Source organism: Mycetomoellerius zeteki, unplaced genomic scaffold (assembly GCF_001594055.1).
Source record: "Mycetomoellerius zeteki isolate Tzet28-1 unplaced genomic scaffold, Tzet1.0 scaffold415, whole genome shotgun sequence".
Taxonomy (NCBI): domain Eukaryota; kingdom Metazoa; phylum Arthropoda; class Insecta; order Hymenoptera; family Formicidae; genus Mycetomoellerius; species Mycetomoellerius zeteki.
The window spans coordinates 604,838-632,218 of record NW_017257409.1 but is presented as its reverse complement, the minus strand read 5'-3'; the positions used below and the strand labels follow the sequence as shown (position 1 = coordinate 632,218).

The window sequence follows — 27,381 nt, the reverse complement described above, 5'->3', positions numbered from 1 at the left end:
TTATTCTTTATTTATCAAGAAATTCGCGGATGCGGTTAATTTTATTGTGAATATGTCCAAAGCCCGATTTCCAGTTTATTAAATAGAAGAGGCATCCTAATGGCGTTCGTCATATCGTCATGAAAACGCGATATAATACGCCGATGAGCAGCCGCGTGCCTGTCAGCATTAGTGACAAGCACGAAGCATTATAATGCTGCGTCGCCTTAACGAGACCTGTCCTTTGAAAAGTCCTCCCTTCCTTCCTACCCTCTAGAAACCCCTTCTGCTGTCTATCAACTCTCGAGAGGGATCCCGGATTTAATGAAGCATCGTTTAAATTGCAATATGCTATATACTGGATAAAATGTACGAATTTTCATTTGAAAAGAATCGGTGATTTTTGATATCTCTACTGTGCAATTACAAAAAATGATAATTTTACATGATGCAGATTACAATACAAGCTTATATTATCTTGAAATAATTGTATGGTATTCAATTTATTTCGGGTAATCGGAATTGCGAAGAGAAAATATTGCGCATTTGTCAGAATTATTATTCGTGATTGGAAATTTCCATCAATATAAAAAAAATCAGAATTCAAAATATTATAAATGTATGCACCTGTTCGAAATGTATAAATGAAAATAAACGTATTATTAATAACGATGATTATATATTTGAATATGTTAAAGCTGAATAATTTCATAAAAGTCAAATTTTTATATGAATATGAGAATTTTATTTGTTATTATTTGCAAAATGAAAAAATGTACGCATACAATCTGAAAGTATACAACATTATCGCGATGCTTTCGTAAACGGCTCGATTTTAGCGTAATCTTCTGGGAATCCCAACTATCTTAGGGGATTCCGGTGCGGATCCCATTCACAAAGACCTCGACAGCCGATATATATTAAATTTGCATTTTCCGCGTAATTGAGATTGCACGTAATATATCTTCACGTATTGTCGATTAAATTCCATTTTGCCACCCTGCCTCTCCGGCATGCGTGGCCTTGGAAACGGAACGAGACAATATGGTTTGCTCAACCACATGAGAGACTTGCTTACCAACTGCGTATCTACTTGAGTAACTAACGCAATTCTGTTCTATTAAAGAGAAGATACTAAGAGCGATGCAAATGTAAACATTTAGATACTTTAAAACATTGCCGTGTATGCTACTATAATTTTATTAAACAATTGTATGCAGCAATTAAATTTATAAAAAATTATTTATGAGAAAATACAATTTATGATATAAATTATAAATCACTAGTTTTCAGAGAAAAACTGAAACGTTTCTTAGGCTTTAAAAATATTTGACGTATGGAAACTTAAGCTTGAATTGTTCCACCTTTCGATAAATTTCAGCTTATAAATTTTACTCTCGTCCCTTGTCTTCTCTCTTTTTCGCTGTTTCTTTTGTCCATTAGATAAATTACTACATAATTTATCCAAAAATGGAACCATCAGCTCTTAGTAAATAAAACTTAACTAACAGATGTACAAAAGAGTATCTCAAGTATGTAAATTATAGCTAAAGGACTTCTCTGATTTCAATATTGCATTGCTAATTATATAGCTTACTTAGCTTAACTTTAAATTTATTATTTATTCGATTTAAGAAGTCTAAATTTTCATAAAATAAATTCGCAAATTTTGAAATTATTATGAACATTATAACATAATTCGACAATTATATATTCTATTTCTCTATTCTTTAATTTCAATATTATATTACCAATTATAGTCTGTTTAATTAATCTTTAATTTATCATTTATTTGATTTAAATTTCAAGTCTCTCTCTTTTCGTCTTTTACGGAGTAAGTAAAATAAGTACTTTAAAATTATTATTACAATTCAATTTGACAGTTACATATTTTATTCACTTGCGAGCGAATTCGATTCACGACAAGGACGTGACACTGAGCGAGACATCTTCGCGAAATATGTCGATCTAATTTTCGTCTTCGGCAAATTTTTCTGTGTGGCATGTAACGTCGACAGTCTCTGCGGATGAAGTGACACCTTTCTTCCGGCTTTTCAACAGAAATCCTACTACGTAAATCAGCGACCGATTTACCGTCGATAAACGCGGCTAAAGCGACGAAAGTGGATGGCAGTCTTCACTGGAGAACGCGAGTGAATTCTCGTGGCTTCTCTGTCGATTTCCGGAACACTCTGCGACTCCCACGTGGATCGGGCGCGTCGCGCAAAGTATAACTCGTTGTCGAACGTCCGTCCGGAAGATCGACAGGTAGGTGCGTTCCCCTGTATCCCCCTATTTCATCGCATCCCCTAGTTTCTTCACATAGCGTAAAGATGTTACATCGTCTCAGAGCCGTCGGGGACCGGCTTTCGCGACGAGATGGAAGAATTGTTTTAGCGCCTCGGGACATCGCTCAGAGAGCATAATTGTGTTTTTCAAGTGTATCGATTGTATCTTTAGTTGAATTGTTACAAAAAATGAGCTTTTAAAAAAACATTTTTTTCTTTCATTTGCTGTCAAATTAAATAAATCCAGAATGTAGAATGACATAAGATTAGCTTACAATTAAAACATATAAAAACTATAATTGCATTACAACAATTATGAGTTTCTATTTAAGTTATTTTCGTAATTATATTATTTTTATTATATCAATCTAATTATATCATTTTTTTGTATTTCAGGGATTTTGTACGCTTAAACGTATAAAGTCTGATATAAAGTCTAATGAAGATTTGTTAAGAAAAGCTATAATTGTAAAATTTACAATAAATTTTCAATGTAATAAAATTGTAATCAACAAATGGAAGAATTAGCGTTTATTATTTATATTATATCAATACTTACAAAAATATCTATTTTAACAATTAAAACTATACATAGAATTAGGCACCAAATTTAATTACGAATTTTACCGGAGAGATTAGGAGGATAACGAATTTAATTACAGCTTTAATTACTTAATCCTTTGAGATTCGCTCGTTTCGCAAGGAAGCCATCTGCTTGAATGCTCAGCTCTCGTGCACTACTGGCTTCCTTAGAAATTCATACCGTTAGAGGTGTTACTTTACGTACAAACTTAGTCCTAGAAACTTGTAATCTTCTGCAATTTAATCATTATGGTTTAAAACTTGTTTTTCAAAATTTGAAAGTCGTTTATGCAATTTTTCGTGCACATTTTTCGTAGCATTTTAATTTATTCAACGATTGTGTGTGTGTGTGTGTGTGACTAGAATATATTAATATATTCAATATTGAACGTAAGTAATATATTTTCAAAAACATAGATCTTTATATAAATCTTTATTAAAATCCGCATATTTGAAAAAGTGATAATTACATAATGTCTTGAGGATTAAACATTATTAAAATGTATGCATTATATTATAATATTTCTATATTACTTTTCTCTATGTAATTAAAATTGATATCTATTAAGTGTGTATAATTAGAATCATATTAATATCATTTGCGTTGCCTTAAAAATTTTATATTTTGAGAGGTTGTAATAATTATTACAAGATCTTATTTAATATTCGCATAGTATAATACTATTATAGACCATAGAGGTCTTCTGGAACTAAAAATGGATTAAAAGGCAGTCTTAAATATAATGACAGACGATGAATAATAGTCAAAGATTAAAGATTGAATACATGGAATTAATTATGTTATAAATAGACTCGAAACGTAAAAAGTAATATCTAATAAAAGTTACTAAATTAAAATTTGTTGCTATTACTAAAAAAAAGTAACTGTAACGTACCGTAACGGCATTACAAGTAATGCATTGTTTCTCATCTCTGCAAATAATATATGAATGTACACTGAAAAAAATTCACGAAATTTGAATAAATATTTGCGTAATATTAAAAATTCTCTTTAGGACTTTACATTTTAAAAAAGATTTATATTTTAAAGTATTCCAAATGCACAGATCCAAATTTAGAAATGAACACCGATTTAAGAATATTAAGTTTTAACAAGCAAGAAAAAGAATATATTCATATTTTTCATTGTTACTTTTAAAAAATCATATTTGGAAAGACAAATTTTTAATTTATGTAAAATCCTTCAAAAAAATCAAGATGCCGCTCGTAAGATTGTTGAAAAGGCGCAGCTAAATTTATATCGTTTCCTTATCTCTTTTTCTATTTGAGAGCAAATTTCTCCATGCTTGTACCGACTGCCCATTCAATGATAAGAGAGCTTCAAGAAGAGCAAAGAAGTGCACAGCTACTGTCCGGACTATCCTAATAGTTTGGTTTGGTTTCCGATTGCATTTTTACTGCAAGCTTTTTTTTGTTTGCATACGCAATATAATATGTACAAAAGGACATGCGTAATCGGGTTTTTTTATAAATTTTTTTCAATTCTATCATAAAACAAATAACAAATATTTGCATTTAAGTTGAAAAGCTTCCTAGTAATTAATGAATGTATTGTAACAATCACGAAACTACACATAGCCATAATCAATAATATCTTATTTTTTATTATTTTTACAAAAAATGAACAAGATATTTAAGAAATCAAATCAATAGAAATAGGATATATGGAAGAATCCCTGTAAAATCAGCGTAAAGGGAGTATCAGAATACAGGTTGACGATTACGATTGGCGGTTGTCCGGTTCTATTTCAGCCAATTACGATGAACTCGTTACATCGTGATTAGTTGAAGTAGAACCGAGCAACCGTTAATCGCCAATCTGTAGTCTGATACGGGCATAACATCGTTGAACCTTAATACACATGATTGGATCATTCATATCTTGTACATTTCTTTTCTTCGAAAAACTAGGAACATCAAGTAATTAGTATTATTTATGCAATAATTTTAAAAGACAGTCTTACAAATACTTTTTAAGGTATATGTAAGAATCACTTAATAATTTTTGTATATTTATTAAAGTGATGAGAGAAAATTAATTCGGAACACGAATAACCCATCGTGTATAGTAAAGAACCGAAAAATCATCGTGTTTATTAAGAGTTAATATATATAATTATAACGTTTATGTATATATAATATGCGTAGGAAATTGGAAAGATGAACTCCACCCTCGTACGTTTGGCTGTTCTTCTAAATCTTATATTGTTTGAAAAAGTGTTGTTTGCAATGGGACCAGAGTAAACCGACGATCTTAATTATACCTGATGACTGGTTTTTGTACTTTCCCGCCTAAACGCTTTGACATTTTATGCAATTAGCGAACCCACGGAAACCAACGCACTTCAAAGGGCCTTTTTTCGGAGCACAGCGGTAAAGGATACGGCGCGACATAGGAAGGACGAGCAGAAGGGAAACGGCTCGTCTGGAAAATAACGTATCCTTCCCATTTGACTGAATAATTGGGTCCCGCACTTTCTCAGTGTAGGTGTCCTCATCCTTTCTATCTCCCTTTCGTTCTCTCGCCCCTCCTCACTCGACTTCACCAACCTCGCTCGAAAGACTCTCACTTTAATGCACTTATTGTTAATGCGATTCCGCCGGGTTTTCCGCCTGATGGTTACCTACCTTTCGTTGACAACGCAACATCGTTTACTCCGTCGCTGCAACGACGTATGTATATCTACGTGCCTTTTTCATCTCTATCCATTCCAGGTCCACATACGCCAGAAAAATTGGATTTGGAATGTCGAGAGTTCAGATATTCACGAGAAAATTCTCAAACCGCAAGAAATTGCGCCACACCCAGATTTTTTATTTTTACATTGATAATATTTCTTTAATCCTGTAATTGTATACATATATAAATATAAACTTTGATTATTCTTTTTAAATAATTAAAGTGGTGTAAAGTATTAAGGAATTAATACACAAAGCATTTCTCGCTAAATTAACGTATATACGTATTAAAAATTCAATATTAGATTACAAATTGATAGATATAGTTCTCTATCTTTTTAAAAAATTTGTTTACGTTTTAAAAAGTTTTAATTTTGTTCTTTATTCTTTTCTGACCTGTGATTGCTTTTTCTACAATGTTACAGAGGAAACAAAACTTGTACATGTTGCATGGTGAATTATATACTTTAAGTAAAATTACTCTTATAACTTTCTTTGTGTCTCACAGATTCATGTGACACGTCGTTGCACTCGACAAAATCCTAATAAAAATCATAATGTTTTATGCGAGACAAAACCGACGATTGCCAATAATGGGAAAAGCCCGAGAACAAAGGCTCTCGTCGGAGCGAAATAACAACGACCAAGGTTTTCCCTCGACCATTCATTTTCCATTTTATAGCCGGCCGCAACGGTAAACGTGCGCGTGCCTGCGAAATCCGAACCGCATAAAAGCACTCCATTCAGTCTATAATGCGCTGTCATGGTCCACGCCACCGCGAATTCAGCTGCATTGACGGAACCTTTTTTTTTAGCGGAACTTCGGGACGCGGTGGAATAAAAAAAACTCGTACTCGACGATAGGTGTAAAATATGTAGCAGCCGCGTCGTCGGAACAGAAACGGATAAAACGGCGGGGCCGACGGGATCCGGTGTAAAATCGTTGGTCGACGCGCGCTTAGTGACAGATAATGCGGGTATTATACGAAACGGACGATGCTCGCCATCGATCCCGATCTGCCTCGCGCGTGATTGCGTTAATCGGCTTAACGGTCGCCTGCACGCCGGCCAAACAAATTGCCCGTAAGCGACGTTTCCTCGTATGCACCCTACATATAGTCCTGTACGTCCCGACACGACGCGACGTCACCGCGATACTGACATGGCGAAAGAGGATTTTCATTTAGAGTCGTTTTTTTTTCGATTCATCATAATGTAAGTGACGGTGCATCTTAATCCAGCGTGTCTTTTGTATACTTTCCAACCGCGTTTGTTCGTCGCAGTCGAAGACATTATGTATGAACTGCGTCATCCATATTTAAATATATTAAATGTAGTCAACAAAAATGAGAGAGAGAGAGAGAGAGAGAGAGAGAGAGAGAGAGAGAGAAATAGCATGAAGATGACCAATCTCCTTTTCTTTCTAAGAAATTGTGATTAGTTGAATAGAATGAAATAGCTGGCCGTTTTTATTATCTCTCTTATTTTTGTCAATCAATTTTATCATCAATTCGTATTAATAGCAACTAGCAAGAAAACTTAATTTTTTTCTTTTTATTTTCCTGTAAAATTAAAATTAGTATTTATAAATATTATTTTGCAAAAAGTGCATTAAAATTAAAATACATATATATTGAAAATTAAATGATATAGAGGAGAGTGGTCTAAATCGGATCTATTTGCAGTTTTTGCTCTCTATAAGGTATAAATAAAGTCCGATCGTAAAATCGAAGGTGCTGTTGGAAAGATCACTTAATTCCCTTCATTTTTGCTTTAGATTATTTTGACGTATCTCTCACTTGTGTTAAACTATAATGGAAAATGTAAAAACGCTTTTTCCGATCCGATTTAGAACTATTGGTTCCAAATCGGACCATCCCCTGGTTCAAATCGAAAACTCCTATTTTTAGATAGAATTTTAAAATATTTTAATGTATTTTTCTTAGTATTGAGTAAAAACGAGCAATTTGACAGTCAAAGATAAACATTTTTTTCGGAAAAAGAAAATAGTGACTGTTTATATTATTAGAATTGAAATCAATAAAACTCAACTAATCTGAGTCTGATGACTCATGACATTTTACTGATTTAATTGCTTGGACCAGATCTAGTCAGCCGATCACCAGTACTACAACCAGGCCTATAAGTTATTCACTGTACTATCCGATTTGGACACGGGTCCTTTCGAACTTTGGAACAAATTTTACAATAAACCGCAACAGTGATCACGAAATGCTTGATATTTTGTAATCTACACTCTTTGTAATTCTACACTCTTTAATTATCCTAAATCAATTACTTTTCAAATTTTTAACACCTTTTAAATAATGATTTACAAGGATTTTTTTTTTTTTTAAATTTTCGCACGATGACTGAAAATACATATTTGCCTTTATTTTATGAATGTTATGACAGAGAACAGTCAAACTGCTATCACATGTTCGGTGTCTTATAAAGACTTTACGTTATAAATAGTACGCAAATCTGCTTAACTGTATTCATTTAAATTAAAAAGGTCCTATTTAGAACACGGTCTGATTTAGACCACTCTCCCCTATTCACGATATTTGCGTAAAATGTTATGCAAGTTTGTTGTCCTGTAAATAATGTTCTGTAAATTTCTGTTAATACATTTTAATTAATATTGTTAAGACTTTAATTAATTATCAATATACTTTCTTTTAGGAGAGAGAGATATTATAAAAAGCACTTTCGAAATTATATGTGTATTGTATACATTTTGATATTAATAGATTAAACGTTTTGCAAAACTGTAAATTATATTAGCCAATCTTTGTATATAAGGAAATAACGTTTGCGTAATTGGACCAATGCCAAACTCGAAACTTGGAGTATTAGTTGTAAAACTCATTAGCACGGCATGCTAACTAATTTTGAATTTCTTGTCAAGCAATTTACTAAACGGCACTCATGATTTATGTCAAATGATTTATACCAACAAGATGTTTTCAACAAGATGTCACTTCGACAAATATAATTAAACAGTAACTAACTGCAATTATAATGGAATTACAAAAATTGATTGAATTAAATTATTTGGATTTTGATTAATTGCTTGTTTTGCTTTTTTTAATTTTATGTAACTTTTCAGTTCGATTTCAAAGAAACAAAAAAATTTAATTAAACTAGAATAATACTAGAATTATAGAATAGCTAGAATAGTTCTTTTTTTTATTGAAATTAAGAGCACTCCAATAATTTTTGACCTCTGAACCGTCACAAAATTAAATATTACATTTTCTATAAATTATTATGTCATTTTATGTTTTTGTATTGCCTTTTTATCGCAAATAAACTCAGGTAATGAATAACAAATTTCTTTATTCTAAGAATATTTAATAGTTTGTATGTACTATAATATGATCATGGTAACACGATCATATAACTTTTTCTCTAAGGCAGAAATATGAAAAGTGGAAAATTTTTCCATTACGTACAATAATAAAAATTTTGATTTCTCATGTTTCCGCTTCATGGAAAAAGTTACGTAATCACTACCCGGAATCATAATAATAAAAAAAAACTGCTATATTAAATTATATTTATATAAGTTCGTTTTATTTTCAGAAATAATTAAATTTAAAACATTTATATCTCGGTTCTGTATTATCAAGTATGCTGTTAGATGATCCTAACAGATACTGCTAGGACATTTTGGTAAATTAGACCAGTAGCAAGGGTAGCAACTTGATCCTTCGTTCGAGTATCGAATGCAAAATCGAACGCAGGAGGATGGTGGCAATATTTTTGGTGCTGACGGACGACAATATAATCTTGAAGCTGATCGTTGTGGACAAGGTCCAGCGATACATATAGTAGGTGGTAATGGCAGCGACTTTGGTCTTGGTCTACACATCTATATAAAAATAGATTCTGATATTGTAAAGAATACCATTATAATTTCTTTATGTGTACCTATCTGTGTGTATAATGCATCCTTTTTTATTTTATTAAAAGCAAGATAAATCGTATTGCTATTATATCATAAAAATTGTAAAATAATAGTTATTTGCATTGATCTTACTTTTCTTGCACTACATTAATTAAATTCTATTTATTTAATATTTGTCCTTAAATCTTGTTTGAACTGTATAAATTATATATACTATGTAAAATTCACGATTTCACAATATTCTTAAAAAATTTATATTATTTTTACCAATGGTGGACACGAAAGTGGGTAATGACAATATTTAGAAAGTCTTGGTTCTGGGGACAAACAGCCATTGCTTGTACAATAAAATGGTTTGCGATGATACATGGTGGAAGCAATAAATTTAGTCGTTTTTTCTCTTTGTAACCAGTGAAATAAAACATTCTTATTTTTTACTTGAAAAATTTAGACGTTACATTTTATCAAAATTTCTAAATATAAAATATCTAATATTTCTGTCAAATCGATTAACAATCTTTTGTTTGAGAAAATCGATGTATTCCTTTCCATAATATACTCTGTGCTGAAATTTATTTTTTAAGTAGATTAAGATCTTAAAATAACTTTTTAGAATTTTCTAAATTAAATTTTTTTTATATCTTAAATTAATTACATTAAAATATTTTATATGCTTTCTTTCGATTTTTTCTAGATAATTTCTCACCTCTGATATAATTATTAATTGATGATTACGTATGATTATTTTGACATGTTAAAACCGGTTTTCCAGTACAGTCAAATCACTTGAGACAACAGCACATTACTTTTTTTGACGGTTTTCCAGGAGAACGACAGCGTGGAATAGCAGGAAAATAGCAGGGCGAATAAGAGATTCTATAAAGAATAAGTAAATATGAAAATCGTTATACATATTTTAAATTCTTTCAATTTTATGTTATTTTGCATAACCTTAGTCTACTTTTAAACATTATCTAAATGTATATAGTAAAATTGTTGAAAATTTAATGCAGCTATCAATCTATTCGCTTAATGTAAAATGTACAAGAATCATATTGTGTAACATACCTGTCACAAGTACATGTAAGCTGGAATTGAACGGCAGATCCATAGGGACGCGGTGATACGTCAAATAAAGATTTCGGGCATACATAATCATTACGGCGTAATTTTGGAGAACATCGCGAAGGAACACTAGATGGAAATTTTGCGAAGGCGTCCTCGAGACTCGACATGTTAATTTTAATCGTAATATGTTGCACTTTTCCACATTCTAATTATTTTTTAAGAAACAGATATTAATTTTGATTGAACAAATATCAGATGTCAATGTGAATTCATATTGCAGTTTGTGATTTTACATTATCATGAATTTGGCGAGATTACATATTATGTGATAAATTAATAATATCCCATAATTTATTTTCAACATGAAAAAAACTTTAATTAAATATAAAAAAAATGTTGTCATATATGACTTATATATATTATTATCTATTAAAAACTATACTTAAAATATATAGACTATATTAGTTTGATTCTCTGTATTTTAGTGTATTATTTTAGTGTATTATAATTGAAATGCTATTAGTAATAATAAGTGATATTATCAATTGCTTAACAAAATATATTTTACAAAATGTAATCTTTTAATTTTTATGTTTTAAGGGGACAGCATTAAAAAATAAAAATATCTTAAACATGAAAAGCATTAAATAAATATTAATACTTGCATAATTGAAAAGAAAAAAGTCATCTCTTCTTCATCTCTTGTGTCTCAATCAATACAAAGATAAACGTATGTTGAGGAATTGACACTTCCCATTAGAAAAGTGCGTATTTTGTGAAAAAAAGGAAACAAAAGACATGTTCATAATCACAACAGATATTATATAATAAACCGTATTTTTACAGTGGCAGATACAATGTAAAATGAACAAGGATACCTTTACGAAATATACACGCATTAAGTCGTATGTTGATCCAGGAATCGACCGGCGATACTATGTACAACACAACCACGTAAGCGTGCGCGATGTACCATCCAGCTGGCAGGCAACGCGGTTGCACTTTTGAATTTGGCACGCGGTGCATCTATTCGCCTATATCCTTGTCCCGGCGTCTCTCATCTCTAAGTATGTGTATGTGTATATGTATATGTGTACGTATGCCACTGTTGTCCGCTTGTCTAAATGCACTCGTCTTCAGTCAAACGAGACACCGGAACGCGTCTTGGCTGATCTCCTAGCTTCCCAGAAGTGGAAAGAAAAAGACGTCTAACACATTGAAACTCATTGATCGCTTCGATTAAAAAGTTACAAAAAAGAATTCAACCTCCGAATAAATTATAGACGTCGTAAATGAAGAGACTAGCCAAGACGCCGCTATCGCTCCTCCTCGATCCTAGTCAAATAAACCATGTAAGTTAGCGTACATCGACTAAGAAACGTAAAAGGAAAACAATAAGTACATAAACGTGATAATGTTACAACGAATCGTTATGTTGTATTATATATATGTACACATTTTCTTCTCATACACTTCCTCGAGAAATGTACGGGGAAACAACTGGAGAAACGGAAGAAATTTCAGTCCGAAGAAAATAAAAAACAATAAAAGTTACAAAGATGAATAAAGGAGAAGATATCGACAACGTGCGTCGATTAGCAACGATCTCGCTAACAACGATCTACGTGTGTTAATATTTAAGTACATTGATTAAACGACATTTTTCATAAGTACCACAATAAGTACCTAAGCGATCGCTTCCTTATGTGCTGCTTTACAATTATTCGTTTAACTTCCTCTTCGCTTAACTTTGTTCCTCCTTGTTACCTTTTGATTTTCGGGACGGACGGAAGGTGGCTCGAAAAACCAAGTCCATTTTTGCCGAACAACTCGCAATGACGACGGCGATTTTTCTTATCGTAGAAATCGTATCGTTCGATTTACAATTGCCAATGATAATTTCTTTTAGTCGATTATCCAATTTAGTCAATTACAATCGAAACAATAATACTTTAACACTTTATCTGTGTGGAAAAATAGTAATATATGCTTCGATATTTAGCATGACTAAATAAATTACGTTCGATGCGAGTTAACGACATCAAAAATCGCGCGATCAAAACGATGCTGCATAAATAAATTTGTAGTATTGCAGAAATATTTACATATATTTACGTATTCATTTGTTAAAATTACTACGCGTGACAATCTACTACTCTTAAAAATTATCCAAGACTCGAGACCATCACCAAACATATAATTCATATAACTTATAATTTACAATTTATATTTAATTTATAATTTACAAGCTGCAGATCTCTTTCATGATGCAGAATCGTAGCATCATTATCTCCCCATATCGTTTATAAAATTATAAAATACTATTATATGGTACAATTCGATTATTCGCTTCGATTGAACTTGAGAAAGAATTTCTCTCGTCTCATTGCTGAGTCGCCGGCTTAATGAATGATACACGCTCTTTATAACTTCTTCACTCTCCTACACTGTCGCGTTACATTTTAAATAACTAATCTATATACAATGCATACATACACGTCTCAGTTATCCCTCTTGTAATATCTCTCTTGGCCTTCCTCGACGTTTACCCTCGATCCGTTTCGAAAAACCGAAAGTGCAGCGATTAACTTGAAAGACAAAAAGCTGCGAGACGCAATACTGATATCTCACGGGATACTATCAATTACTATATACACGAGACTGAGGAAACTCCTTTACTCGCTACGATGTACGTAGCTGAGCATAATCAGATCGTAGATATGAACTCACACTCGAGGATCGGCTCAATAAGCGATTTTCGCAACTATTATTATTACAGAACGGAAGCACCGTCTAAATTCTCGAGAAAAATTGTATTCCGCAAGCTTTATCCTCGTGCGAGAATTTCTACACGCTTCGTCATCCCGCTCCTCGGTCCTCATGATAAATGCGACACGATCGTATGTATAATAGACAACGATAGTGTAAGACATATCTCTGCTAGTCTTTAACAGCTAATCTTAAGTAATTTATGGGGTGTTTTTTTTACCGGCTAATACGGGACGATAGAGTCTGTGGTACCCGAACTCACGATTACTCATTCTGTGCTACCACACGGTGCGACCTTGAGCAAGTTCCTCACGATACTTCGTAATCCGTTTGACCCTGTTCGTTTAAGTACTAGCCACTTCACATCAATATCACAGTCTCCTCGTGGATGTTAACCCCTACTGCATACCCTACGTTCGGTAGAATCGTATCTATCCGTTTGAGCCGGGTGAGCTTGCCGGAAATGCAAGTCCCTTTCCTGTGGAAGGTACGGTCACCTCACTTCGTGATTCAGGTCACGATTCGATCACGAAGTGACAACTATCCTATATACTTTTCTTTTCTGTTTTTTGAAAAAAATAACAGTAAGAGTGCAGCGTAATCTTGAGTGCATACAATTTCGTTTTTCATGCAGAACGACGATAATCGCTCAGTTTGAGCCTAACTCTACTCAAGATAATTAGAATATCCAATTATATTATCGCGTGATAGACATTTAAGTGTAAGATATTATCCGTACTGTCGGGAATTCCGCTTATACGCGTACTTCGCGACATCTATTGCTTCTACTTAATCGGCTAACGAGATGTAGCCTGTTATTATTGGTGCGTGAAACTTTGTGTCCCGTGTCACGTCACCCGGGCGTCTGCTTATGCGTATATGCGTGTTTTATTTTTATTCTTACTGAGGTCGTTAAGGCTGTGCGCGTATATACTTATCTATCTATTAAGTATATTTTACGCTGATATTTTGTGCTGGTTCAGTTCGCTCCTATCGTCGTTGCTACTAAGCGCCAATTTGACAAGAAAAATCTTCGCGCTCCTTCGGCCCAGTTTCTTGATGGGTCTCACGGTAAACTTATACTGAGGTGCAATCAAAAAGTTCCTAAACCAATGTAATGCTGCAAGATAAAAATTATCGGTACAGAGATGGAATAGAGATCGCAGATCTTATAAGTCAATATGCCATGTAGTATAATGTTATAATTATTGTATATAGTATTGCTCGTGCTTTTGTTCATGAATCTATAGATTCTGTGTGAAAGAGACACAAAATTGGAGCAAAGTGTATGCACCAAGTGTTGCGCGAAAACATCTCCAAAGTCGTCAAATATTTTATCAAACCATTCGATCGCCAAATTAATCTATTCATTCGTGAAGATTGCAAGAGGACAATAACTTGACCGTGATTTTTTAAACATTTTTAGGAGTTGTCCATACTACTCACAAATTTTTTTTCTTGAGTAGAGTGCCTTGTTTTTTTCTAAAGACTTGTGAAAGTATTTAGATGATTTTTACAGATATTTTTAGTCTCATGGAAAACTTCCACTTACATTATTTCAATTAAACATCTCAAACGTTCCTTGCCTCAAGCAATTTTTGTTCGCGTTTAAAATGTCCATAACACTACAAATTTACATTTTTTTCTAGTGGTTGTTCTCAAAAAACTTTTGGAAGAGAATTTAACAATTTTAACTTTACATAAAATTTGCATGCGTTACTTCAATTTTCCATTTATCACCACAATTGCGGATAGATATTTAGATTGTCGAACAAAAGGGCGAACAGTGTAACGCTCAATAATTGCAACATCATACTATTGGCATATTGATTCATAAGATTTGTTTCCACGTTCTGAAACATTCTTGTTGCTGGTTTCCGCCTTGTGCGGTATCAGTTCGAGAACTTTTAATGACACTTTGCATACCGTTACTATCCATTCGGAAACTTGACGTTTGTAATCAACTAATGAAGTCGAGGATACGCGGCTCATGTGTAGTACTTTCGATCGTGTGCAAGGTCGGAGCGCGGGTGGGCGTGTAGCCGCTATGTGCTTGAGTGGAAATACTTGGCGACGCTATTGATAAACTCCTGACGCTACAACTGCACTTGGAACGCCTGGGTCGCGTTCGGCATAATAAAGGGATTCGTCGTGGTCGATTGCTGCATATTTCTGGAAGCTATTTCTGCCCATTCGACGTCGAAGGGATCAGAAGGTCCTCTGGAAGTCAGGCTCATTGCAGCCGAGCCAAGCGAATGTGCCCTCGTATGAAGAGGTGGTGCTCGCCGAGGACTAACAGTTACTTGCTGTGGCGCCGGTGACGGTACAGAGCCAGTTATACTACCCAACCATTGTTCTGGTTTCGGTAAACCAGCTGCCGTGGAAAGCGGTTGCACCTGTTTAATGGAGAAACTCGTGAAAGGATGCCTTGAGTCAACGTTGAAATTTATGTTAGGTATAATATAATAAACGGCTAAGAAGCTAATTTTTATATTAACTACAGTAAAGAATGAAATAAGAAGCTCTAAAAAAGTAAAATCCAATGCATTAAATATCCAGAAAGCTTCCAAAGCGTAAACATGTTCTCAAAGAGAAACTGTTTGTTTAAAGTTTTCTGTAAAAATTACTCAAAGATTAAATAATTTTAATAAGAAATTTTAAATGTATATTTTAAATATTATATATAAAATATTAATTGATAAATAATTTAAAAAAGTATAAGTAAAAAATGTTTATATATTACAGCATTTAATTCTTATACTTAACCTTGCTAATATAAATTTAACACAACTAAAAAGTTTTGCTTAAATAAAAAACTTATTTATATTGTATATTATAATAAGTGTTTAACTTACTAAAGCCGTCGGGATTCCGGTTGCCGATGAGACTTGAGAAACATCAGTCGAGAGTGGTGCCACTGGGGAAACGGATGCTACGCTGGTACTAGGAGAACTTGTTTTTGGCGTCATCACGGAATTTATTGGAATCGGCGATCTGTTCACGGCCGGCGTAGACGTATTTCCTAAAGAGGACGTAGAAGCCGTGCTGAAAGCAGGACTTGCTGCCGATGGCGGCGTGCCGAAGGCACCTACACTAGAGGAAACAGGTGCCGGTGTGCTCATAACGACTGGAGTGGGCGCGTTCGTCCTTTGAAGAACGGGACTCAAGTTGCTCGCCTTAAGGATAGGCGTGAGCCTGTGATTCGACGCGAGAACGGGGGATGCGGATTCATGCCAACTGGGCGCGACATGATTCAGATTACTGAGCTCTTCGTTCTTGTCGTTGTTATCGTTGTTATTGATGTTGGGACCATTCTGCAGTTTCATCTCATCCAACGAATTACTACTCGTTACTAAAAGAGGATGATAATTTATTTATAAAAATTACAATGCGTATGATCTCTTGAAAACGTTGCATGAGATTATTGAGATAGAAAATGAAATAAGTAACTCTCACAATTTTGTTGAAAAGTCATACCTGGAGGAGAGTTAGTAGTGGTACTGGTGAAAAGCTGTTTAGCTACGGTGCTCGCGGCAGATTGGGACGGCAATGGTCCGAAGTCATCGCTGCTCGAAAGCAGAGAAAGTCCTTGAGAAAGCTGCTGACACATCGCGGAAACGCTGTCGTGATCACCGGGAAATATTTCTGGTATTGGACTCACTGCGAATAAACAGAAAATATCACGTTTATCAATATATTTAGCGCATCTCAAATTTTGTGACAACATGGGTGCTAGGACGCATTCTACAAGAGGCATGCTACAGGACGCCTAAATGTATGTATGTTGGGTTATATAGTATAAAGTGAGAGTATATAGAACGATGAACATACGATGTAAGTTGAATATTATTTCAAGCATAAACAAAATAAATACACGAAAGGCGAATTAAAATTACAAGGGTTCTAGCTACACGCTCGTATAGTGTCGTGATACCAGTTTATGTCTGTTAATTTAATTATACGGTGAACCGTGTGCATGGAAAACGAGCATGTTCAAGGGTACATTGACGAGCAAGTAACAATAAAGAACAGAATAAGGAGTAATGACCTTCGTCATATCCTTCGAATTCTGTTGTAAGACAAAGAAGTATATTGTTATTTATTGATCAGATTGATTTAAATTAGTAGCACAGCGTACTTGTCCGTACATATCATATGTTGTAGCGTATTCTCTCACTCATTAAAGCTTAATTTAATAAGATTGTAAATAAAATGGAGACGTTTCAGTGACATGAACGCTCACCTGGGGGCTTCGAAGGTATAATATGCGAATGAGCTGAAGGCATTCGCGCCAAATCCGTTGGCTCAAGACTGTGACTACGTGTGCGTTCAAGAGTACTAGGAAGATCGTTGACTCGTAGACTGAGTTGCCTTTTAAATGGGGACGCTTGACTTAGCTGTGAAAAACCTCGGAAGGAACCTTGCCGCTCCAGCATAGATAGAGTAGCGTGCGGCCTCTCAATTGCAAAAGGATTGTACACTTGCCTAACCGGAGGAATTTCTAAAACATAAATATTTTACATAAATATTGAAATACAAAAAAAAATATATTGCTAATGAGCAACACTTTTTATGGTCTATAAACAGATAATACGATATATTAAAAACGAAACATTTAAAACATTTGAAACAGTGAAAATATACTTAGTTTTAATTTGTCCGACAAATTTAAATTTTTTTAATATTATTAAATAACCGAAATAGTCTACATTACATTAATTATGTACAGGCAATTATTCAAATCGTATATAAACGGGTCATTACCGTCCTCTCAAAAAGTTGTTCACCACCAATAAATCAGACCAAAACTTACTTCGTGAGTAAACGCTCCTCCCTTTTCATCGTCTCACGAACGAGACACGTAGAAAAAAAGTAAACGTTAGAGCAACCAATCACTGGACAAAGTTCTAGCGTTTAGTCTTATTGTTTTCTCTCTGTTTTTCGCTCAATGAGATGATGAATAGGAGAAAGCGTTTAACTCACGAACTTAGTTTTAGACAATACTGAACTTTATGCCTACAAAAAATCCAATACTTCATCGCTTTGGAATGCATGGTACTATGGATGCGTTCCGAATTATGCATAAAGCGTATAAAGTATCATTTTTTCTTCTTTATTCTTCGATGAACAACGAGGACAGATGATGCATCATGCTCTTTGTGCGTAATTCAAAACACATCCTAAGACCGTTGAGTTATAAAACCATTGCTCATCAAAGAAGAAGAAGGCCTATAGATTTAAACTTTTCTTTTTTTTAATTTGTCTGTAACTATAACTTTATGCATAAAGCAGCCAACACAACAGGTAACTTTTAGAAATTTATATAACCCACCTGCTGCACGATCACGCGCTTCTTGTAACCGCTCCGCGAGATTCGGTTGCCTAAAACTGCCACTTCTCGTAAAGATGGAAGTCTTCGAATCGAAAGTCATTGTAACTCCGCATTCTTTGTCTCGTCGTTGCTTCCTCTCCAGGCATGCAGCAAAGGCGCAGCCTACTGCATGACTCAATCTTTCTCCCTTAATGATAAAGAATAAGTCCATTAAGAAATGCCCTCATTATCCTCATGTGAGAATCTTTTAAAAACTAATTATGCTATTTATATTTTTAAAATAAAGTGAACTAAGATTAAAAATATGCACGTTATATCGTAAACAGAAAGAAATGTAAATTTCAATAGCAATATATGACATCCTAATAAATAAATTAATAATAAATCATTGCCGAGTTGACATTAAGTAAAGTTGATAACAAGTTTGGTGCCAGCAATAAGTTCGTATTTTGCTAGCAAAGCCTGCGTATTAACCAGACAGTAAATTGACAATAACAATCGAACAAAACTTTGGTTTTGGTCGGTTCTAATCGTCAATTTGCTGTCAGGTTGTCAATAAGCTTTACATGATTTGCCATTAATATGTTCTCATATTACATCACCAGATTGTATATCTGCTATTAATTTGCTGACATTATTAAATATAATAAAATTTACATTAAATTTGATGCTTTTTTGTGGATATTTATAGCAAGCATTTAATTAAATTTGTTTTTGATAAACTTGGTTGATAGGACGCATTACAATTTTACAAAATTTCCAATTACACAGAATATCACATTAATGTATTCTTAATCGATCTATTAGTAATTATGAACGCATTAAGATTTAATTACATATTAGATTCTTATGTTGTTATTACCAAATACTATCTGATGCTGTTTACATTCGCAATTATAAAGCATGGGAAAAATTCTCTCATTATTCATGTAAAAGTCCTTTAAAAACTAATATGTTATTTATATTTTTTAAGCAAAACATGACTAAAAATATACATATTATATTGTAAACAGGAAAATATATGCAAATCTTAATGGCAATATGTAAAAATAGAACATACTTTAAAATTTTTACAAAAACTTCCAATTACACAAAATAGTAATTATCAATAAATCTATCAGCAATTAGGGACACATTAAAATAAAAATATATATCTCATATTTAGCTTACATGCATATATTGAATATTAGGTTATTATATATTATGTTAACATATATTATGTTATCACTACCGTACCGTTTGATGCTGCATATATTCGCAATTCGAGTCAATGAACACCCTTTATCGACAGAGTATACAGCATCCCTTGTATATTGGGGATAATTTTCTATTCGAATGGAATGAAATGGTATCTGACTTACCGATTCCTTTAATGCTAAAAATCCGTGACACATCCACCGCCTCGTCGTGCCATCCCTGCAAATGTAACTAAATCCCTTCTCGTGATTCCTATCCGGCGCACAGAACGACACCTTTTCGATTGTCTGATCGACAATCAACCCTTTCGTTTCGTCCTCGACAACACGCAATCCGTCACCGGATACGTGAAGTACTGCTCGTACTGGTCTTCTTCTCGAATTCTAAAAATTCAGTCACGAATTAACTCGGTCGTCCGAAGTTGCCTTTTGACCTTTACACCGATTTATTTTCAGGTCGCTTTGGTGTCAATGTCGAGTCTTTATATGTAAGTCGTGCTAAATATAGTCGAGGCGAAAGACTCGGAGAATGTGACGTGCTTGACTTTCGCAAGGCTTATAAAACTTTCTACGGAGCTTCTTGAATATTGGAAATGAAAAGTATCTTACGAAAGAATGGTCCAGTTACTTTCAGAAATTATATTTATTCTTATATACATAAGAAAATTAACTGAATGAACAAAATATGTGACCAATGACCATGTGACGTAGATGGTTAATTATATGTAAAAGTTAATGCTTTCAACTGATCCGCAAACAAGTCGTATTAATTTCATTATTTTATATAAAGAATTATTTTATATAAAATAATTTTATATAAAATACTTACACGAAGAACTTTAAGGGCCTCCTCGCAAACTTGCATACCCCTTGATTCAAAGACTTCTACACATCCTAGATACAATCAAAAAATCGATTAAATTATTTATCTATTAAAATAGAATATTTTTAAGATTAAAGTAGACTTTATAGGTTCTTTATTTAGAAAAATTAATGTTTAATATTAACGTAGCAAATTAATATAAACTATAAAGAATTACTATATAATTATACATTCTTGAAAAAAAAACTGAATTAATAAATAAATTTAATTATTTTAAACAATTATAAGTAATTCTATGTAAATTATAATTTCTGATAATATTAATCTAAGAATTAATTAATTAAAGATTTATATATACATATATAGTATCTCTAAAGCAGAGAATAGAGAAAGGTCACCGATACTGACATAGGTCTCCTTAAGCGACATCCCCTTATTTCTTAGAAACTAACCTTTACACCTTATTAATACTAATAAAAACGTGATCTGTTTAGTTAATTAAAGAAGTACAAACTTATAATTCATATATTTGTGGCTTATTTCTATACCAAATCAGCTAAAAACAAATTCTATGAATCCGAGAAGAAAATTCTTACGGTGTTGTTTTGCGAATTGCGTAATTAAAATAATAGTGACTGTATTATTGATAATATTATGTATATTTTAAATGTTTATAGTTTCATAAATTAGTTTTCTTTGCAAAATAGGATATATCTTTATTTACAGAATAGGAATGTTGGCATTATTGCCTACTATATCAGTTTTGGAGCCCATTTTGTCAGACGTTCATTTTTGCATAACTTACGAAAAACTTAATTATTGCAAAATTGCAAACAGTATTATAAAAACTGCTTATACTATCTGATAGAAGATTTTTAGTTTATATTTATGTTTTCGAAGTTGTATTTTTACCTTTTGTTTAAGAAATATTGTCTAAAAATGAGAAAAGTGGTATGTCGGTATCGGTGACCTTCTTCTAATATTAAATAACTAAAATAATGTCAGCCATAATTCTGACTAAATAACGCCAATTAATTCTTAATCGATCTTAATAATCTTTTCAATAAATTATCAATAATTCTGATACTGATCAAAGATAGTCACTATAATTGATATACACACTCAATGTCGTTATTGATTTTTACCTTAACATGAAAAGCGCATGTAGCTGAACGCACTGCACTTTCATCCGCTTGCCATTGGTGAGGTTTACTAGACTCGGGCACATGAGGGTCTTTCCGCCGCCGGAAGCTATCTCGGAAGCTTCGTCGAAGTCGATCCATTCTTTTTCCCGGCGACCTCTCGCGCTTCTGTAATAGCGAAACATAAAAACACGTTTTATTTCCTACAATTTGAGCAATAAGTCAAACGGCAATAAAGAGCTTTTTCTTGGATATGACGAAAAGTGAACTGTCCATGACAAATAAATACAGAGTTGTCAGATGCTAATTTTTGTATGTTATAAAAACTGTTCGCTCGCACAAAATCTAATATTTGTATACAGAGATATAAACAAGATATTAACTTAATATAAAATATTAATAATATTTTATTATAAAAATAAAAATAAGAACTAATATGTAGTATCATATAGAAAATGTACATTTACGCATTTATCTAACTCTATGTTATTTTTGTACAAATATTAAAAAATACATTATAGATTTAAATGTACATGTACATAATAATTTAGCCTCATAAATATTTTAATATATACCTAACCGTTTATCAAAAAAATTGACAAAATATATTTTGTCAATTTAAATTTTGCATCAGTTTTAAGTTGTGTGATAAATACAGTTATGTAAAAATGTCTTTTTAAAAAAGTTAAGTAAGCATATTACGATATCGCATCAAAAGAAATTTAAATAAGTTTTAATTTGGATACAGATGTTAATAATGCTGCTGAGATTACCTACATATCACCTGCTCATATATTGTCAAAATTGTAAATAATTAACAAAGGTCAGTAGGGAAATCAAGTCAGCAGGGAAATCTCGAAATTGAATCAAAACAGTAAACACGGTGCCCACAAGGAACAATGTCAGTCGAAATTATCTTTTGATAAAATTCAACATCGACAATGTAATCAGTCAAGGTAAAGCCGCGAGCAAATTCTCAAGGGATGCGTCCAGGATCCACCCAATGAATCGTTAAGAGTGGAGCTTGAGAAAATGTCCAAAACGGCCACTGTCTGGCAACCGTTGCGCCGAATCGCCAACTTGACAAAGCCCTGTGATCGAATCTTGAGACCCGTTCCCAAAGAATCCTTTATATCGGAACCCTCCTTTATATCGAGTCTCCCCTAACACCGACCGCGGATCTACCCTTCGAATTGGCGGCACCCCTAAGAGCTAGTCGACGGATTGCGAACGGAGACACGTTAAGACCTTTCTCGTTCATGCTCTGTTTTTTCCCTTCGTCATCGACATCTCCCTCTGTCATGTTTATCGTTTCTCTATCTAACTTTGAAGGTTAATTGAACAGTGTCATGTCACCTGATCAGAAATATCATAGGCCTATTCTTTTTTGCTGAACTTTTGCACCAGTTCATCTTTCTTCCTTTCCTCTCCAGGAGGAAAGAAGAGGAAAAAAGATGAACTGTGGTGTAAAAGTTCAGCCAAAAAGAACAGGCCTCATGACTACCCAGACTTTCATATTATTAAAAAATAAATAATGGTTAAAATAATCGATTAAAAACTCGTGTCCTGTTAACATTAATACCACACAATGTGATACTCATCTTCCAATTTTTCTGATCGAATTTTTAAAAATCATCTCAATAATTTGACTATCTCTTTTTCCCTTTTTTTCTTCGAAAACACAATGTACTTACATATTTCCGTAAAATATGGCTGTACTATATCAAATTAACACATACGTGTATGCATTTGCGCGAGTTTCTGTTCTAGAGAGTTCATAGACAGAAGATGATTAATGATTGGCTTAATTATCTGCTTGAGGAAGATACACTGCGCAGTAATAGGTATTTACTACAGTATGCAGAATATATTAATACTATTCATTTTCTCTCAGGATTAAATGTCTTTACAATTTTTAAAGTTAATTTTCATTAGTAAAAACTGAATAAAATTTTTATTTGTCGCAATTATTCAATTTTAACATTAAATTTTTTTATAAATTCTCAAAATAGATATATATTAAAATACATTTTAGACACAGAAACAAAGTTTAAATAACTACTTTTCAAAATTTTAAATTTTTGCATCTTAAATATTAAGTATACAATATTGAGAATGTTATTTAGTTATTTTATGAAGTGTGTGTGTGTGTGTGTGTGTGTGTGTGTGTGTGTGTGTGTGTGTGTCAATAAGAGAAAATATCTAAATATAAAATATCTATTCTTTTCAAAGAATTTAAAATTAAAAAGAAATATATCTGTTATATAAATAATATGTTAATACAAAATTCTCCAGCGTACTCTGCATTTGTGATATCACTCGCACGTATTTCGCACAACTGGTTATACAGATAGAATTCCACGAATGACATCATATTAGATGACATGCATATGTATTCTAAGTTTGTGATGGATGTCTAGATATTTATCCAGTGCAGTTAGGCGGGTGTTATTCATCAAAACGTAATTAGGACTTTATCGAATTAGTTCGCGAACCGAGTTAATAATTCGAAATCGTGAGACTAAACACGAGTAATAAACTCATACTTGTACAAGCGCACATAGATTATACATAACATACTAATCTTCGCGTTATGATCCTATTTGAATATAATCGCAAAAAATCAAGAAGCACTTAAGTCAACAAACTTAAAATCGTTATTGAATATATACGTATCGGTATAGAATATTATACAAATCTTGCATATGTCAAATTTATTATTTCACATTATATTATGTGAGATAAATTTTTGAAAAATTTCTAAAATCTTACGTATATTATAGCTTCGATGATAGATTAGAAAAACCGTTGTCTTATCTCACCCTCGAAATATATGAGGGCACGTTGACCCAACTTTATACGCCGCTCCAGATAATGAATATCTGTAAGAAGATCTAAATACGTCCCCTACAACCGCATTCCTTAAATAACTTATTCTGGATATGACATAGGAACAGTTATTAAAGGAGACGCAACATTTCAGATTCGTTCCATTTAAATTTTTAGTTAGGGAGCAAAGTACACTTTATTTGTATCGACATTTAAAAAACATATTGATGGTGTTTTTTAACGATAACACTTGACGTCTTTTAATGAATACAAAATAATTTTTATTTAACTAATTCAGACGATAAGTAGCTTTTAAAAGATAGTTTTAATAATTTAGTTATAGTAATTAATATAGTAATTAATATAGTTTTAGTAATTAAATATTAAATCCAAAATTCCCAATTTGATATGCGCAATAAATAAAAGAAATAGCAGATAAAAGATGCTGCTATCTTAAAATATTTAAATTAGTTCTTTCCACAATTTGTATATATATCATATGAATTGTTGAATTATAAACTTGGGAATAAAGTTTAAAGTTATTTTTTAATTGTACAAAATAACACAGGTGATTACTGATTGAGTGCAAGGAAACGAGTTGAAATAGTATTTGACAAACAATAAAAGACGTGACATATAATAACTATTATTTTAGGATCGAGGCCAGACATACGCAAGACATCTTCTATAAAGGGTATGATTTGCTCGTAAAAGTCACTTTCACCTCAGAGACCGCATATCGCAATCGTGTAAGTCTTCATCGGGTAATCGAAACGAAAAGAAATGAAAACGATTGAATGTGGGATAAGATACTTGAAATAAATTTAATCAGAAAGACGAGAAATCTATACAAACATTTTATATATACAGTAAACTACAAAATAGGAGATAAATGCCTTTTAACGGTTTAGCCGGATCTTAAGTGCGTTCTTCCCCCCTCCCCCCCCCCTTCTCTCTCGTATAATTTTATGTGAATTTATGTACTACGTATGCAGTCCTTTATACTGCGCGCCGAAATGACTTTTCGGTCTTGAAACACAAACTGAACTACCGCAGTAATATCACAAGTTAAATTGAGAGAGAGAGAGAGAGAGAGAGAGAGAGACCAGCAATTTATCAATTCGATGCTCATAATTATCTTAGAACGATCGTAACAATTAATAATGCTGAATAACATATTAAAATCTATAAATAATTTTAAAAACCTACTCATGTAAATTTATTTGATGTAAGAACGTCTTCTATATAAATAATAATAATTAATAATAATTTCTTTCCATTAAAAAATGTATTGTACAAAGAAAATTGTTAAAATTAAGTAAAATAAGAAGCATCAAAGAATAATATGTTATATAAAAATTAAATATACAATATTAAATATTTTAAATATACATTAAAATATATTATCTCTGTAATAAAATTCATTAGAGTTCTTATGTTAATGCAAACTATATGAAAAAAATTGTTAAGAACTTGGATAATAACATTTAAAAAATTAATGCTTTATAATAAGCTTTAATAAAGCTATTATCATCGTGGCTATTAAATCAAGAGCGCTATCACATCAAGGGAGACTAACGAAGGTACGATAAAGCGCAGTCCATCAAGGACATCGGTAGATTTTAGATTGCATGTCACGTGTCTCCCATGAAGGACCATTGAGAACAGGCCGGTATTATCACGCACGAGTAGCTGCATCCCAGATTTTTTTCGAAGCAACACTTCTCCGTGGAAGCGATCGCATCTGGGGTCTCATGCTCGATTAGAATAATATCATCCAATGAAAATAATCAAACCCCCATGCAACGGAGCGATACCATGCGGCCATCGGTTATCGCACGATAAACTACTAATAGCTATAACGTGCGAAAGCAAACGCTCTCAACGCAATCGGTTTAGCGAGACTGTTTATTTAGAACAGTAATAGGCTTACCGATGCGCTACAGTAAAACGACTGCATGCTCTACGCACCATACCGTTTTATTCATCACTTCAACATCATCTGTCATGCGAGAGTTGTCTATCGCGTCTTTATCAAGCGAGTGACGATCGAGAGGCACGATCATGTCGAACGAACAATACCACCGTCTAGCACCGTACTAAACGGCTTTGATCGACCAAATTAGTCTGCGGCGTTGTAACGCTTTGCAGAGATTTAATTTAACTGTGACGACGCATTTGAATGCACGCATAACTGCTTTTTAATTGACATGATGGGGAACGTGGCGTTTCTACAGCGTAATGATTTTGTTGCCTCCTCAATATGATGATTATGACATAGTAATTTAGCAATTTGTGGAATTTATGTAATTTATCCTAATATAATCATAAACATGAGAAAAGTAAGAAATATTACTAAAATATTACAAAATAAGAAATTTATTTAAACTCATATTTAAACAAATTCTATTATAAGAATGAAAATAGTATAATATTTTGGATTAATAATACAGATTCTTCTACAACTTTTTAAAAATCAACCGTGTCTCTAAAATATTCTTCGATGATACACTGAGAAAAAATTGTTTATTTGACTAAATTAATTTAATTTATCTTTTTTTTTGTTGGAGAACGTATGTATTTAAGTGAAACATATTATATTTGATTTAAATACATACATTCCCTCTCCAATAATGAAAGAAGTAGAGACAAACTGAATTAATTCAGTCAACTAAATAATTTTTTTCTCAGTGTATGTATGTGTATTTGTAAATATAATTGTCAAAAATAAATACTTTTTTTCAAATAGATAATAGACAT

At 32.8% G+C, this 27,381-nt stretch overlaps 2 protein-coding genes across 4 annotated transcripts in view; both read right to left on the bottom strand.

Annotated features, from left to right (window-relative positions):
* Nucleotides 1-9,159: 9,159 nt before the first annotated feature.
* On the bottom strand, nt 9,160-9,864 carry LOC108726408 (keratin-associated protein 4-11). Its single transcript, XM_018453952.1, has 2 exons — nt 9,730-9,864; nt 9,160-9,426 (listed from the first exon to the last, which is right to left on the bottom strand). Exons 1-2 carry the CDS (start codon nt 9,829-9,831, stop codon nt 9,202-9,204), a joined length of 327 nt encoding a protein of 108 aa, XP_018309454.1. The 5' UTR covers nt 9,832-9,864; the 3' UTR covers nt 9,160-9,201.
* Nucleotides 9,865-12,785: 2,921 nt separating this feature from the next.
* The window catches only part of numb (NUMB endocytic adaptor protein), a 68,989-nt gene continuing 54,393 nt past the window's right edge, over nt 12,786-27,381 (bottom strand). For 2 of the 3 annotated variants that reach the window (XM_018453951.1, XM_018453949.1), the window contains 9 exons: nt 21,796-21,960; nt 20,657-20,728; nt 19,993-20,211; nt 18,632-18,818; nt 17,543-17,800; nt 17,348-17,368; nt 16,777-16,959; nt 16,155-16,651; nt 12,786-15,695 (listed from right to left, as the gene is read on the bottom strand). In XM_018453951.1, coding sequence (XP_018309453.1) covers nt 15,396-15,695; nt 16,155-16,651; nt 16,777-16,959; nt 17,348-17,368; nt 17,543-17,800; nt 18,632-18,818; nt 19,993-20,211; nt 20,657-20,728; nt 21,796-21,933 — 1,875 coding nt within the window. In that variant the 5' untranslated portion in view covers nt 21,934-21,960 and the 3' untranslated portion in view covers nt 12,786-15,395. The remainder of the gene's footprint in view (nt 15,696-16,154; nt 16,652-16,776; nt 16,960-17,347; nt 17,369-17,542; nt 17,801-18,631; nt 18,819-19,992; nt 20,212-20,656; nt 20,729-21,795; nt 21,961-27,381) is intronic. The other variant, XM_018453950.1, reaches the window with a different exon arrangement.